The following is a 12,546-nucleotide window of genomic DNA, read 5'->3' on the forward strand; positions in this document are numbered from 1 at the left end:
ATACTTGGGCTTTAAGGTTTTGTCTGTCGGAGTGTTGGTCTGCAACGGAAGCCCTACATCAAAGGGAAGATTCCTGCACAATGTATTTGAGATAGCAAGGCCATATTGAGTAGCTGTCCTCAAACATTCCGCTTGGTTATGATAAAACCGCTACTTAACCAATCGCAACTTTGTAGCTCTTAAAATAGTTGTCCAAGGTCATTGGTGGGGTCCTGGGCCTTATCATGCTCAAGCAGGCCTGTATTTACGAAGATGTGTGTTTGTGTGCATGTATGTGGGTACTCACCCACCAAGCAAGCAGCAGACATCCAAACATGCTCATCACGGTCATACACATGATGATGGCTCCATCATGTATGCTTCCACATGGTTGATTGTTTGTTTGTCCGGTGGCGGTGAGCCAGCAGTTCTCCAAGCACCTCCTTTCCTGGATGTCTTTCCTTCCTCCCTTGTGTCCAGCGCAGTTCTTTCCATCCTTCTTCTCTTATGCCACTATTTTTAACTGGCTTAGAGGCGTAGAAGCGAGCCGATGTTTATTCTCGGCCTTCGGCGGTTACCTGCCTCGCAAATCAGTCAGTTAATCACATGAGGCAGAATGTCATTAAGTTGAATAGGCCACACTGGGACCTTTTTGCGAGGCAAACCTAGCAAATTATCAAATTTTAGCGCCATGCTTGGCCCACAATCTCTCTCTCTCTCTCTCTTCTTCAGCTTGTCCCGCTGTAGAATGTTGCCTCTTGAACCTTCCTGCGAAACAGCACTCTGTCTTCTGCTATTCTGCCAGCTTCTGTTGTTGTCGTCCCCAACCAATCCTGTATGTCTTGCTCCCATCTTCTTGTTGGTCTTCCTCTTTTACCCTCCATCTTTGTTTCCAGAATGTGTTTTTCAAGTGACTCATGGCGTTTGATATGCCCAAAATATTGCAGTTTCATTTTTTTCACAGTCTGCAGCAGGGCTGTGGAGTCGGTCGGATTTTTGTACCGAGTCCGAGTCCGGCCTCTTGACCACCGAGTCCGAGTCCGAGTCCGGCTGTCCATTTTTTCTGTTAATTCATGTGACTGCTTAGTCTTTATTCAAGGCTAATTTAGATCAAAATCAAAATAATGATATAAGCTGGGTGACATAATCATCCTTGACATTGGTACATAATGTAAACATTAGCCTAAGTGCAACTCAACGTGGCCGCATTGATCGTAAGCAGGGCTGTGGACAGTATTCCTACGCGCATTCTCAGCAGCATGATGAAATTAAAATTGAACGTATTTTTTTTTTTATTGTCGGACTCGGTGGACTCGGTCAAAATCAGCCCCGAGTCCGAGTCCGGCAAAAATGACCGAGTCCGACCGAGTCCGAGTCCCCGAGTCCGAGTCCGGCAAAAATGACCGAGTCCGACCGAGTCCGAGTCCCCGAGTCCACAGCCCTGGTCTGCAGCAGTACTGGTGATGCAACTCCCATTCGTGTCAACACCTCGCCATTTGATATCCTATCAATCCACGATATCCGCAGGATCCTTCTGTAGCATTTCATTTCGAAGGCGGTGATCTTTTTGCTGTCAGTACTGTTGATGGTCCACGCCTCACAACCGTAAGTTGCAATTGGAAATATTGTACTTTTTAGAATTCTCATTTTTGTGTCTATACACTGTCCTTTCCAGAGCTTCTCCATCTTTTTCACTTTGGCAAATGCCATTGCCAGTCTTCTCCGTATTTTTGGGGTAGTTTTTCCATTTGCTTCTATTCTGGCTCCAAGATGCTCAAAATGACTGACCCTTTCTATTTCTTCATCACCAATCGTTATTACCGCCTTCGCTTCACACTTGTCCGTGTCCATAATTTTCGTTTTCTTCACATTCAGATATAGGTCTTTCTCTTCGCTGTGTTGTTTGACCGCCCTGATGAGATTTTCCAGCCCTCTTGGAGTAGTGGCCAGCAGTGCAGTGTCGTCGGCATACCTTAGGTCTCTGATGGTCAGCCCCTGCATTCTTGCTTTGTTGTATTCACATCTCCTATGGTCGTGTTCCACTTCCCTCGTGATTCCTTCAGTGTAAAGACTAAATAGGTGTGGTGAAAGTATGCACCCTTGTCTCACTCCCTTTTTTACTGGGAACCATTCTGTTGTTCCACATTCGAGTTGTACAGCTGATTGTTGGCCCTTGTAGAGTGATTTAATCAAGTTAATCAGATGTGGATGGAAGTTCATTTCCTGGAGAGTTAGCCAGAGCTTTTTATGATTGACACAGTCAAAGGCTTTTGAGTAGTCTATGAAGCATGTATGAAGATTTACATTCACTTCCCGATGTTTCTGAATCATCATTCGTAGATTGAAAATGTGGTCTCTCGTTCCTCTGTTTTTTCTAAATCCTGCTTGTGTTTTGCTAACTTCCTCTTCCAGTTTACTTTCCAGTCTTTTCATGATAACTTTTAGTATTTTACTTGCATGGCTGATAAGCGATATTGTTCTGTAGTTGGAACACAATTGTAAGTCTCCCTTTTTTGCCCTTTTCCAGTCAGTCGGCCACTGTTTTTTTTTTTGCCATATCTTTGTGCACAATTTATGGTATACCTCTACTCCTTCTTCTCCACTTGCTTTCAACATTTCTGCTTGTATGTTGTCGCATCCAGGACTTTTTCCTTCTTTAAGGGATTTGATAGCCCATGCGATTTCTGATCTGAGTGGTGGTAGTTGTGGTTCTGTTTCTGGTTCTATCTGGTCCAATACTTCTTCTGCATCATTTTGTGCGTACATCCCCTCACAGTACCTCCTCCATCTGTCCACAATTGCCTGATTCTCGGTCAGTGTGTTGCCGTTTTCATCCTTAATTATTAATATAATTTAGTGCCCATCTGTGTAGGAAAACTGCTTCCAATCAGAGCTCGTTTGCTCAAACACATGGAGTTACTCAATGGACGAGCCTTGAATTTTGACCAAAACGGCTGCTCCAAACCACACTGGCCAACTTTTGTTCAAGTTTGGGCTTGGGTACTTCAGACAGTGTTATTTTATCACTCTTAATTTGTGGTTTTATTCATTGACTAAAGGGCAATTTCTCTCCTAAAAGAATGGTGTGTTTTGGGGGACCATACCTAGTTTGCAGGTAGACATGTGGCCGAGAACATGTAGAATTTATTCAAGCCTCCTTTATGGTCTCAGTGCAGGAAGTGAATCACACTGGTCTAAAAATTTCATGTCGCCGTAGGATGCGCATCTTAAGATAGAACTGGATGAGTCAGACGAGCCAAGAGCAACCATGTTCAGCTTATGCGTAAAGCCCTTTTACAGAGACATCTGCTGTCCGTTTGTATGTTGACGTTGAGAAATTTTAAACAAAACACACCAATCGATCATTTTTAATAGTTCTCGTTTGGTTTTCTTCGTGGGAGACAAAGCTTCATGTTTTAGATATACACTGCCACCGGCTGGAAAAAGGTAGAATTACAAGTAGGTCCAAAATAATTTGGCCTAGTCAAGCATCTCTATGATTTCTAATAAAACTATGAACAGGTTTGGAAGATTTACTGCTATTAAAAAGTTATTATGCAAAAATGTAGCGTTTAATATTCTCTTCCTCTAAATCCAGCTAGCCTCAAATTAATGCTGGAACTTTAACTTTTATAATGACAACCTGGTAATCAAGTTAGCATTACAGCTAGCATAGCATGCGTCTTCTTCTATTACAATTATTACTTCCAAGTGTGGTTGTTTAACATGAACAACACTAAGACCACAACACTGAAAATACACGATCTTAGTATGTAAACAGACTTTACTTATGGTTCAACTTCACAAGTGAATGAAAAAGCAGGAATCACAAATTAAATTCAGCAAATTCCAGAAGACGGGTCTTTTTCAACCCAACAGTGGTTGTGTAGCGCAACTGTAACCCAAAGTTGTTGATTAACGGCAAAACCAAAACAGCCAATCCATGCATTTCGTTTCATGCTGTGAGTGGGACATCTCTTGCCCAACAAAGGTTTTGCTTTTATTTTAATCCGCCCGGGTGGTGAAACAAAGAAAAATATTTATGTCACAGTGGCAGTGTTTTGTTATTTGTTTGGTTTTATCATTTATTGAATCAACAAATCCTCTGAATCACAGAGACCAACTAATAAGAGATTTTCCTTCAAAAATTTAAAATGATTTATCTATTTAAACAGTACTTCAGCAAGGCCAGTTGACTTTAGAAAGACATCTAACCCTTCACTACAGTGGAAGAGACTGTATCAGATTTCAACGCTGCAATCCAGATGGACCCTGTCGTCCGTGTGGTCATGATGCGAGTTAAACTAAGAGTTGTGTTCTTCCAAAAAAATAAAGCAGACGTAACAGATACCATACAGAAACAAAACAATCATCTTCAGTGGTTTCGTTCACTCTGATGGAACATGAATAAATTATGATATCTACGGTAAAAAAAACTTCTAAATGAGATTTTGTACTTTTGCCGACTCAAAGTGGTGAAATTGACAAAAAAAAGGCCCAAAGTTCACATTCTCAACTCCCACAAAGGCACGCGCATTCCCATACAGCGGCGCATACGCTTATACAAACATGGCAGAAGACACAAAGCTGTCCCCACGGTCGACGTTGGGACCCTGACGGTAGTCGTGCGGCTCATTCCCGCTGCGCTGGTAGAACGGCGGCGCTTCGGCGTCGGCGGGATCGTCCCACCCGGAGGGTGCGGCGGCGTGGTAATGCACCCGCGTCCCCTCACCGTCGTTGTTGTCATCCTCATTGTTGGAAGCATCCAGGTCCTGCGAGAGGAGGTAAAGCTGTCACCGCTAATGGAACCAACAACTCCAAGCTGGCAGCAAAGTTAAGGTCCAATGAAAGTCAACAAATGCATGTGAGGCTCAGGGATTATTTTTGTCCACTTGGGGTTGCCGCCTGCACATTCACCAGTACTCTATCTGTGACTGTGACCAAATGTGTGTGAGACAAAAAGACTTGTTGCGGGAAATGGGTGCGGTTGACCGCTAACTAGCTAAGTTAGCATGTTGAGACACCCGGCAGGATGCATGTGTCCTTGTAAAAAAATCTCGGTTGTAGTTTGCGTTGCCCGAGTTAGGAATGTAGTTTTATTCTCACTGTGACTGGCTCTGCATCCTGGGTTCTGTATTGCTGGTTATACAGGAGGTGCTCTTCGGCATCTGCAGCATTATTGGCGGTCACCTGACACACACGTACACACGCACACACGCACACACGCACACACGTACACACACACACACACACGCGCCCACACACACACACACACACACACACACACACACACACACACACACACACACACACACACACACACACACACACACACACACACACACACACACAGTCATTTTTGAAAACAAATCATACGACACAATGTTCGTCCATCTAATTTGTCCATCTAATCATGTCATTAAATTTGAATTTATGATACTCATTGGACTCTAACAAGAGGAAATCAAAGGAAGCCTCACCGGCCTAATGGCGGTGTTGTTGCTCTTCTTCGGCGGCGGGGGCTTGTGCTTCGGCGGGCCACTGCAAAACAAGACACGCTGATTGCTTTGAAAGCAGCTCGCAGAAAGCGCTGGTCAAGCACTTACTCTGCATTGAGCTTGCCAGCACGATGCTTGCGATACATGGCGACGGCTGTGCCGATGATGGCCACAATGAGGATGACGCCGATGATGGCGCCAATTATGCTGCCAGTGGTGGGTCCTTTCTCGGGGAGCCGGGTGCCTGAGTAAGGGTGGAAAAATGCTCATTGAGATTAATTTTGGATGCAGAGGGAGCTTATTCATGAATCTCTAAAGCCTCTTTTTTTTTTTCAGATCAAGTGTTCGCTGACTGCCAAAGTTGAATCGGGTTTATGCGCCGGTATCCTAAACCGGGTAGCTTATATGGCACTGTGTTTAATTGTCCCTCTGCTTTTATGATTAAAAGTCATCTCCACGTTTGTTACACATCAAATGTCATTTGTAGACTAGCTATAAAAATGTGCTTCATTAGCGTACTCTTATTGAAAAGTTGATGGGTTTCAGCGTGCATTAGGTTCCACTAAAACGACCATGCACGCGCATACAAGTGTAAAGACATGAAGTCATGATGCAGCCTTCTTCCCAGGGGGTTCTGACTAAAGAGCAGACAAGACCTGATGAAGATGACTGGGTCAGTGCAAACTGGCAGGAGATGATTTGCTGTTTTCCTGCTTGTCTGATTAGATTTCTGTTCTAATAATGCAGGTTGAAAAGCGTGAAGTGGTTTCAGGTGCTTTGTTCCTAAGACACGCTATTTGTGGACCTCAATGATTGTATGAGCACAAAACATTTTGCACGGTTTCATTGACGTTTATGCAAAACCATTTACATATCTTGGCGAGATATGTAAATATAACAACAATATATAACAACAAAACAAAAAACAACAAAAAAGGTGAATGAAAACGGCAATTTACATGTATGCAATTATTTTCTTTTAACGCTGGAATTTTCAAATACAGAATATATTATGCAAATACAAAAAATGAAATGTAAATTTCAAAATCACAACATGTCATTATTAAGTGTCTGTCACGCTCTTTAGCAATGTAAAAGCAAACGTTCTGTTGGAAGACGATCATTGAAGCAGTTAGTTTGCATACGAGCGCATTCACGTCTATTCATTACGCGTAGTGTCAGCCACCATCCACATGGCGGTGCTGTGTTTCCTCAAATCGAGCCCAAATGCTCCCTGTGGAGGATTTGTTTTGTGGATGTCAGTGTGATTGCTCCTCATTGCAACAATTTACCCCCCCCCCCCCCCCCCATCAGCAAACTACCAGCCTCTATTTTGGCTGCCGGGATGCCTTTTCACCCACCCCTTCATCTCGCCAGGTATCATTCTATGGTGGGAAAAAGCCTGACAGGGGCTCCCGCCTCTGTGTGTGTGTGTGTGTGTGTGTATGTGTACGTGTGCATCTCGACAAAAGGGGAGAACGTCGCGGCACTTGGACCGAATCAAGTCGTGATGTTTGTGGACCAAGTTCACATTCCAAATGAACGAGTGAAAAGGTCAGCGGTGCTCCTTTGGGCAGATCAATGTAAGGAGCAACACATGTATACCTTCCTATCCGTCCTCCACGCTCTGACCCGTCACTCAACCATACACTTGCGTGCTCCCATGAGGCCCAGAGGGGGAGAGGAGGAGGTGGCTGTGGTATAGGAAGTGGAGATGAGGCTGGACATCAGAAATGATAGCGGATTGCAAGTTGAAAATGCTGCCGGTTTGTTTGACGCATGGATGTCAAGGAAGACTTCAACTTTGATGACCTCCAGCATCACAGGATGCCACGGTCAGTTTTTTTTCTCTCTTAGAATTCCTCGATTCGATAACTGGTCACATAGAAGTTCTGAATCCCCTCCCTGATAACCAACCAACCGAGTGAGTGACCAAACGACCAACAAATGACTGAAAAAAAAAAGACTGTGTCCAAAGAAGTCCAGTTGCCTCAAATAGAACATTTGTAGACCAGCATGACTAAAAATCTTAACAAACATAAACATGAGTCAGGTAGTCCTATTGTTCATTATTCATCTCTGCTATTGGCTAGATTCTAGCCGCTAGAACATTGTTAGTTAAGCTCCACCCACAAGCTGTTCAGCTCACACCTCGCCGGACAGCGTGAGAACACATCTCTTTGTTACACTAGACTGGATTAATCAAACAAAAGTAAGTAAACTGCTTTTATATTTTTTGGGGTGATCATTAGAATGTGTAGAACATGTGCATATGCTTATTTTGTTAAATATATACCCCAAATGTAAATTATTGCATGTAGTATATGTGTTGCAGATATGCAACACTGGGAGAGCGTGGTAGCAAAAAAGGCCCTAATTGTGACCTGCCTAGTGTAGTGTAAATCAGCATGGATCTAGTTTATATTATCTTCTAATATATTTACACATTGTGTGTATTTGCAATGTTTGTAAACAAGGGTGTAGAGGATAAATCTAAGTAAACTCAGTTTATTAACCTCTTTGTCCAGATTCCAGTCTTTGTTGACAGCCTTACATTTCGTCAACAACTTGACAGTACCAGAGACTGAAAAGAAAAACAAACTTTGGAAGATCAGACCTTGGCTTGATTCATTCAGAGAGAACTGCCTGCAGGTTATACCAGAAGAGCACAACTCTGTGGATGAGATGATGATTCCTTTCAAGGGGTGATTCAGCATCATCAAACAGTACATGCGAAGCAAGACACACCCATGGGGCTTCAAAGTATGGGTGAGAACTGGAGTCTCTGGCGTGATGTGTGACTCTGATGTCTACCAAGGAAGCAACAATGGACTGCAAGCCAAATCAGAACTTGGCTTGTCTGGTGATGTTGTGCTAGCTTCAACACTGCCAGAAGGTCACAACTACAAGGTCTATGCAGACAACTTCTTCACCTCTGTTCCACTGGTAGAGAAGCTCCTTGATCGAGGAATACATTACGTCGGAACAGCCGGGCAGGTGTGCCTACCCAACTGCAACCTTGAAGACGACAAGAGTTTGAAGAAGAAGGGCAGAGGGCCCTTTGACCACAGAGTGGAGGTGAAACACAACATCTCTGCCGTCAAATGGTATGCCAACCGAGCAGTCACACTTGTGCCGTCCTTTGCTGGAACTGAGCCTGTGGAGAAGATCCAACGCTGGGACAAAGTCAACAAGACCTACAGAGAAGTTGAAAGGCCTCACATCGTGGGCATCTACAACAAATACATGGGAGGTGTGTATTTGCTGGATTCATTCACAGCCAAATACAAGTTCCCCGTGAAATTTTGCCACTGGTACATATGCATCTGATGGTACACCATCACCCTTGCTTTGGTCAACGCCTGGCTCATCTACAAGCGGGACTGCAAGGCTCTCGGGGTCTGAGACTGTTCCAGGCATAGCTAGCATCCTCTCTCATTCTGAAGGACACAATCAAGACTCCAAAGAGGGGACGGCCATCTGCAGGCAGTGGCAGCTCAGTGACACACACTGTGACAGCAGGCCCTTTGACTGCTCAGAAGAGACCATCCTCTGGTAACGAGAATCCAACCAGTGTCCCACCCAAGAAAACATGTCCACACCCACCATCAGATGTGCGTAAGCACCTTCTTGGTCATTTCCCAATGAAGACGAAGAAGCGAGGGCGCTGCAGACCCTCAGGATACACCGTCACACAGTGCTACAAGTGTGATGTCCGTCTTTGCTTCTTGGACGACAGGAACTGTTTCTGGGATTATCACTGCTAATGAAGGAAGAAGAAGAAGATGAAGTGGCTTGATATTTGAAGTAGTGTTAGCCTTGATTCTGCATGGACCTAGTATACGGAGTGTGACTTACAAGTCAGTGTATCTAGCCTGCTTGCATTCCGCATGTAATCCTGTTTTTATTTTGCTTTATAAAAAATAAAAACACAAAAAATATGATAAAAGTTGTCATTATTCAGGTTACATACTGTGTAAATGAACTTAGCTGTCTAACACAGGAGCAAATAAGTTTACCTTGACTAGACAATGAGTAGGACCACACGAGGCCTCCAGGAAATTCTGCTACCCATCTCACCCAACGTTGCAACGTTACAATGTGTCCATAAAACCTTACCAAAACATGACAAATTTGCAAACACTACATTATGGTGCCCAATGGGCTCTAACAACACTATATGAAAGGTTTATTTTATTTTTTTTACGTTTTACCATGTCTGGGTCTTACAGGGTTAAGGCCGCTGTAAAATGAGAGATGGTTGTGTTGGGGTTTTCCTATTAGTTCTCTTCTACTTTTGTACTTCTACTCTGCTCCCAAACTATGACAGTGGACAGATAAGTTGGATGCCTTCAAAGTTGGAGCGATGATGGAACACTCAGCCTGAGAGGGATTCATTGAATGATGAGTCAAGAGTGGAATTCTGGAGAACAAATGCCATTGTGTGTGTGTGTTTCGGGGGTGGGTGATGCAGAGGCAAGCCAGATGAAGCCTGTGATTAAGAGGCTGGCTTCACTGGCTCCAGATAAGCGCACCCCACACACACACGCACGCACGCACGCACGCACGCACGCACGCGCGCGCGCACACACACACACACACACACACACACACACACACACACACACACACACACACACACACACACACACACACACACACACACACACACACAAACTCACAGCTGCCTGTTCGCTCGCCACAACGGCTCACACACTCGAAGGCATGAAAATTAGGAAACAGCAAGACAAAGATCTTCCATCACTGCTGGATCCCGTGACGATTGGGCGAGATTACGGTAAACGCATTGGGCTAGACCAGCCATGAGCCAAGCTACAGCCAAACCCGACCTCACCCCCACCTCTGGCGTGTCGCAATATTTTGGGATTTTTCTTGTTTGCTGGGCCAAAATCTGTGCACGCCCATCTTTTATCTGTTGCGATAAGACCATTTTGATTAGCCTCTCTGACCTCCTCCACGCATACATATATAAAGTGCTCACTGCACATCCATGGCAGAAAACCTTTGGCTGGATAACGCGGCTGGTTTTGGTTTAAGAGATTAGGAGCTCAATGGGGCAATCCCACTGTAGCTAAGATCAATTGCTAATGGGTTGGCTTGACTTTTTAAAAGGGACACCTCGGGTGGGACGGGTCAAGCCGGAGCGGGCACGTGGCCGTCATCGTCTGGCCTGGTGTACATATATCCCCTACCCGCACAATCAGCATCTGTTAAATTAGAAAGAGCCCGCCGCGTTTGATCATCACCGACATCATTCAGAAGGGGCAAACATTTGCTTGATTTCATATTCTCTTTTAAAATTGCCTCCATTTGATTCACAAATTTACATGCCAGCAAACGATTCTCAAAGAACCATGACAGAGATGAATGTTTTTTTTTTTCGTCAACTCCATTTTTGTTTTTCATGGGAATGGGCAGACACGAGTCTCGGGCAGCTCTGGTTTGATGATTAAGATTGGAAAGTATAAAAATGGAAATAATTAGAGCCAGCAGATGGAAGGAAGCATTTGGTCTCTTCCGGATGAGATTGTTGTGACTCTGGACGCCTTCTCAAACACGGAGTTGTTACTAAGGACGCTTTCCCATTCTCATTTTTGTTTCAAAGTCCACCTGGATTCATTGGACGGGGCTTGAAGAGCGAAAGCGCATGGCCCGGGTTGGTGCGAGAGGCGTGCGCGCGAGCAGCACAGCACCCGCAGATGAGATGAGATTAGGGCAGAATAAACTGATGGCCTTGGAAGAAGATTAAGTCAAAGAACAGTGCGCGTAATCTCATTGCTCACTAAGAGGAATCCTATTGCGAGAGTGGCAGCCAGGTTAACTGGCCACAAGCCTTTGCCAATCTCTCCAGGCGAGGCCAACAACGCGGAACATATAGTCTGTGTGCGGAGCATAAAAAAAAACAGAATACAGAAAACAGGCGCAGGCTCTCCAGAACTACTCACGAGCAGCCATGTCGACAGCAGCACATGCGCCTAAATTATTCACAATCGATACGCGTGCCGCAGTGCAGATCGCCGCACTCACCTCGCCTTTCTTGCATTCGGATTTTCAACAAAAGTGGAGGAACAACTCCAGCTTACTCTGCGTCACCTTCCAAGCTCCGATTCAAGTTGGAAATCTTGGGGCGAGTTTAAAAACCACGATTTGTAACCCTTGCCCTACACCGTGCTTTAAAACTTGTTTCTTGAAACGCGGGCCACTGGCCCTGCCCTTTCACCTCAAGGCAGGTGCACTGAGGTCTTGGCAGCTACAAAATCTACCATAGTTTTACTAAGTTCATCTTGTTTTTCCTTTTTAATCAATTTTGATGAAAATCTACCATATTTTGTGTGTTGCAAACAGCCAAAGATAAATCAAAAGGTATACTTTGACACGGAGCGAGTCTTTTGCGTGATGTCGGCCACACCGCCAACTTCTCATCGGCTGCAATGACACGCCTTTGAAATTCGCTCATACGACGACACTGTGCCCGGCTCACGTCCGCCTGCATAACGAGGAGGGCATTGTGAAAAAAAAATTTAAGCCGCGTGGTGGTAATGGGGAGACACTTTTCATTTGTACGTGTTGTTGAGAAGACAGTGTGTTGCCTGCCACAGTGCATCAGCACACTTGGTTGCCTTGAGAGAAGCCCCCCCCCCTCACCCCCCCCCCCTCTCTCTCTCTCTCATTTTCTGACAAGGTCGCCAAGTGCCTCTGTCTATCGTCTGCCTGTCGATATTTACAGTCCACTTTACGTGGCTGTAAACAAACTAAAAAAAAAGACAGTAAGAAAAAGAAAGGGAGGAAAAAAGAGCGGGTGAGCAGTCGCATGAGTCAAACATAGCCACTAGAGGACACAAAGGATGGGTCGTTGTAGCACAAGGTTGGCACGCGTGATGGCTGCTTGGCAAGAAGGAATACATTGAGGGAATATAACTTCTGAAGTCAATGCTAATTTCTCATTAGCATGTCAGTGGGATTTTACATTGACTTTAGCATTAGCGCTGCTGGTGCATGTCCTTCATTCAAAGATGCAACAGACGATGCCATATTGGAAATCATGATT

At 44.7% G+C, this 12,546-nt stretch overlaps 1 protein-coding gene across 1 annotated transcript in view; it reads right to left on the reverse strand.

Moving 5' to 3' along the window:
* Positions 1 to 3,745: 3,745 nt before the first annotated feature.
* Positions 3,746 to 12,546, reverse strand: part of LOC148392609 (nectin-2) — a 74,041-nt gene continuing 65,240 nt past the window's right edge. The window contains exons 7-10 of the mRNA XM_088386704.1: positions 5,586 to 5,721; positions 5,460 to 5,520; positions 5,086 to 5,169; positions 3,746 to 4,751 (exon numbers count right to left, since the gene is read on the reverse strand). Coding sequence (XP_088242830.1) covers positions 4,539 to 4,751; positions 5,086 to 5,169; positions 5,460 to 5,520; positions 5,586 to 5,721 — 494 coding nt within the window. The 3' untranslated portion in view covers positions 3,746 to 4,538. The remainder of the gene's footprint in view (positions 4,752 to 5,085; positions 5,170 to 5,459; positions 5,521 to 5,585; positions 5,722 to 12,546) is intronic.

The sequence above is a fragment of the Syngnathus floridae genome, chromosome 10 (genome assembly GCF_059516105.1).
Source record: "Syngnathus floridae isolate MCC-2025c chromosome 10, RoL_Sflo_1.0, whole genome shotgun sequence".
Classification (NCBI taxonomy): domain Eukaryota; kingdom Metazoa; phylum Chordata; class Actinopteri; order Syngnathiformes; family Syngnathidae; genus Syngnathus; species Syngnathus floridae.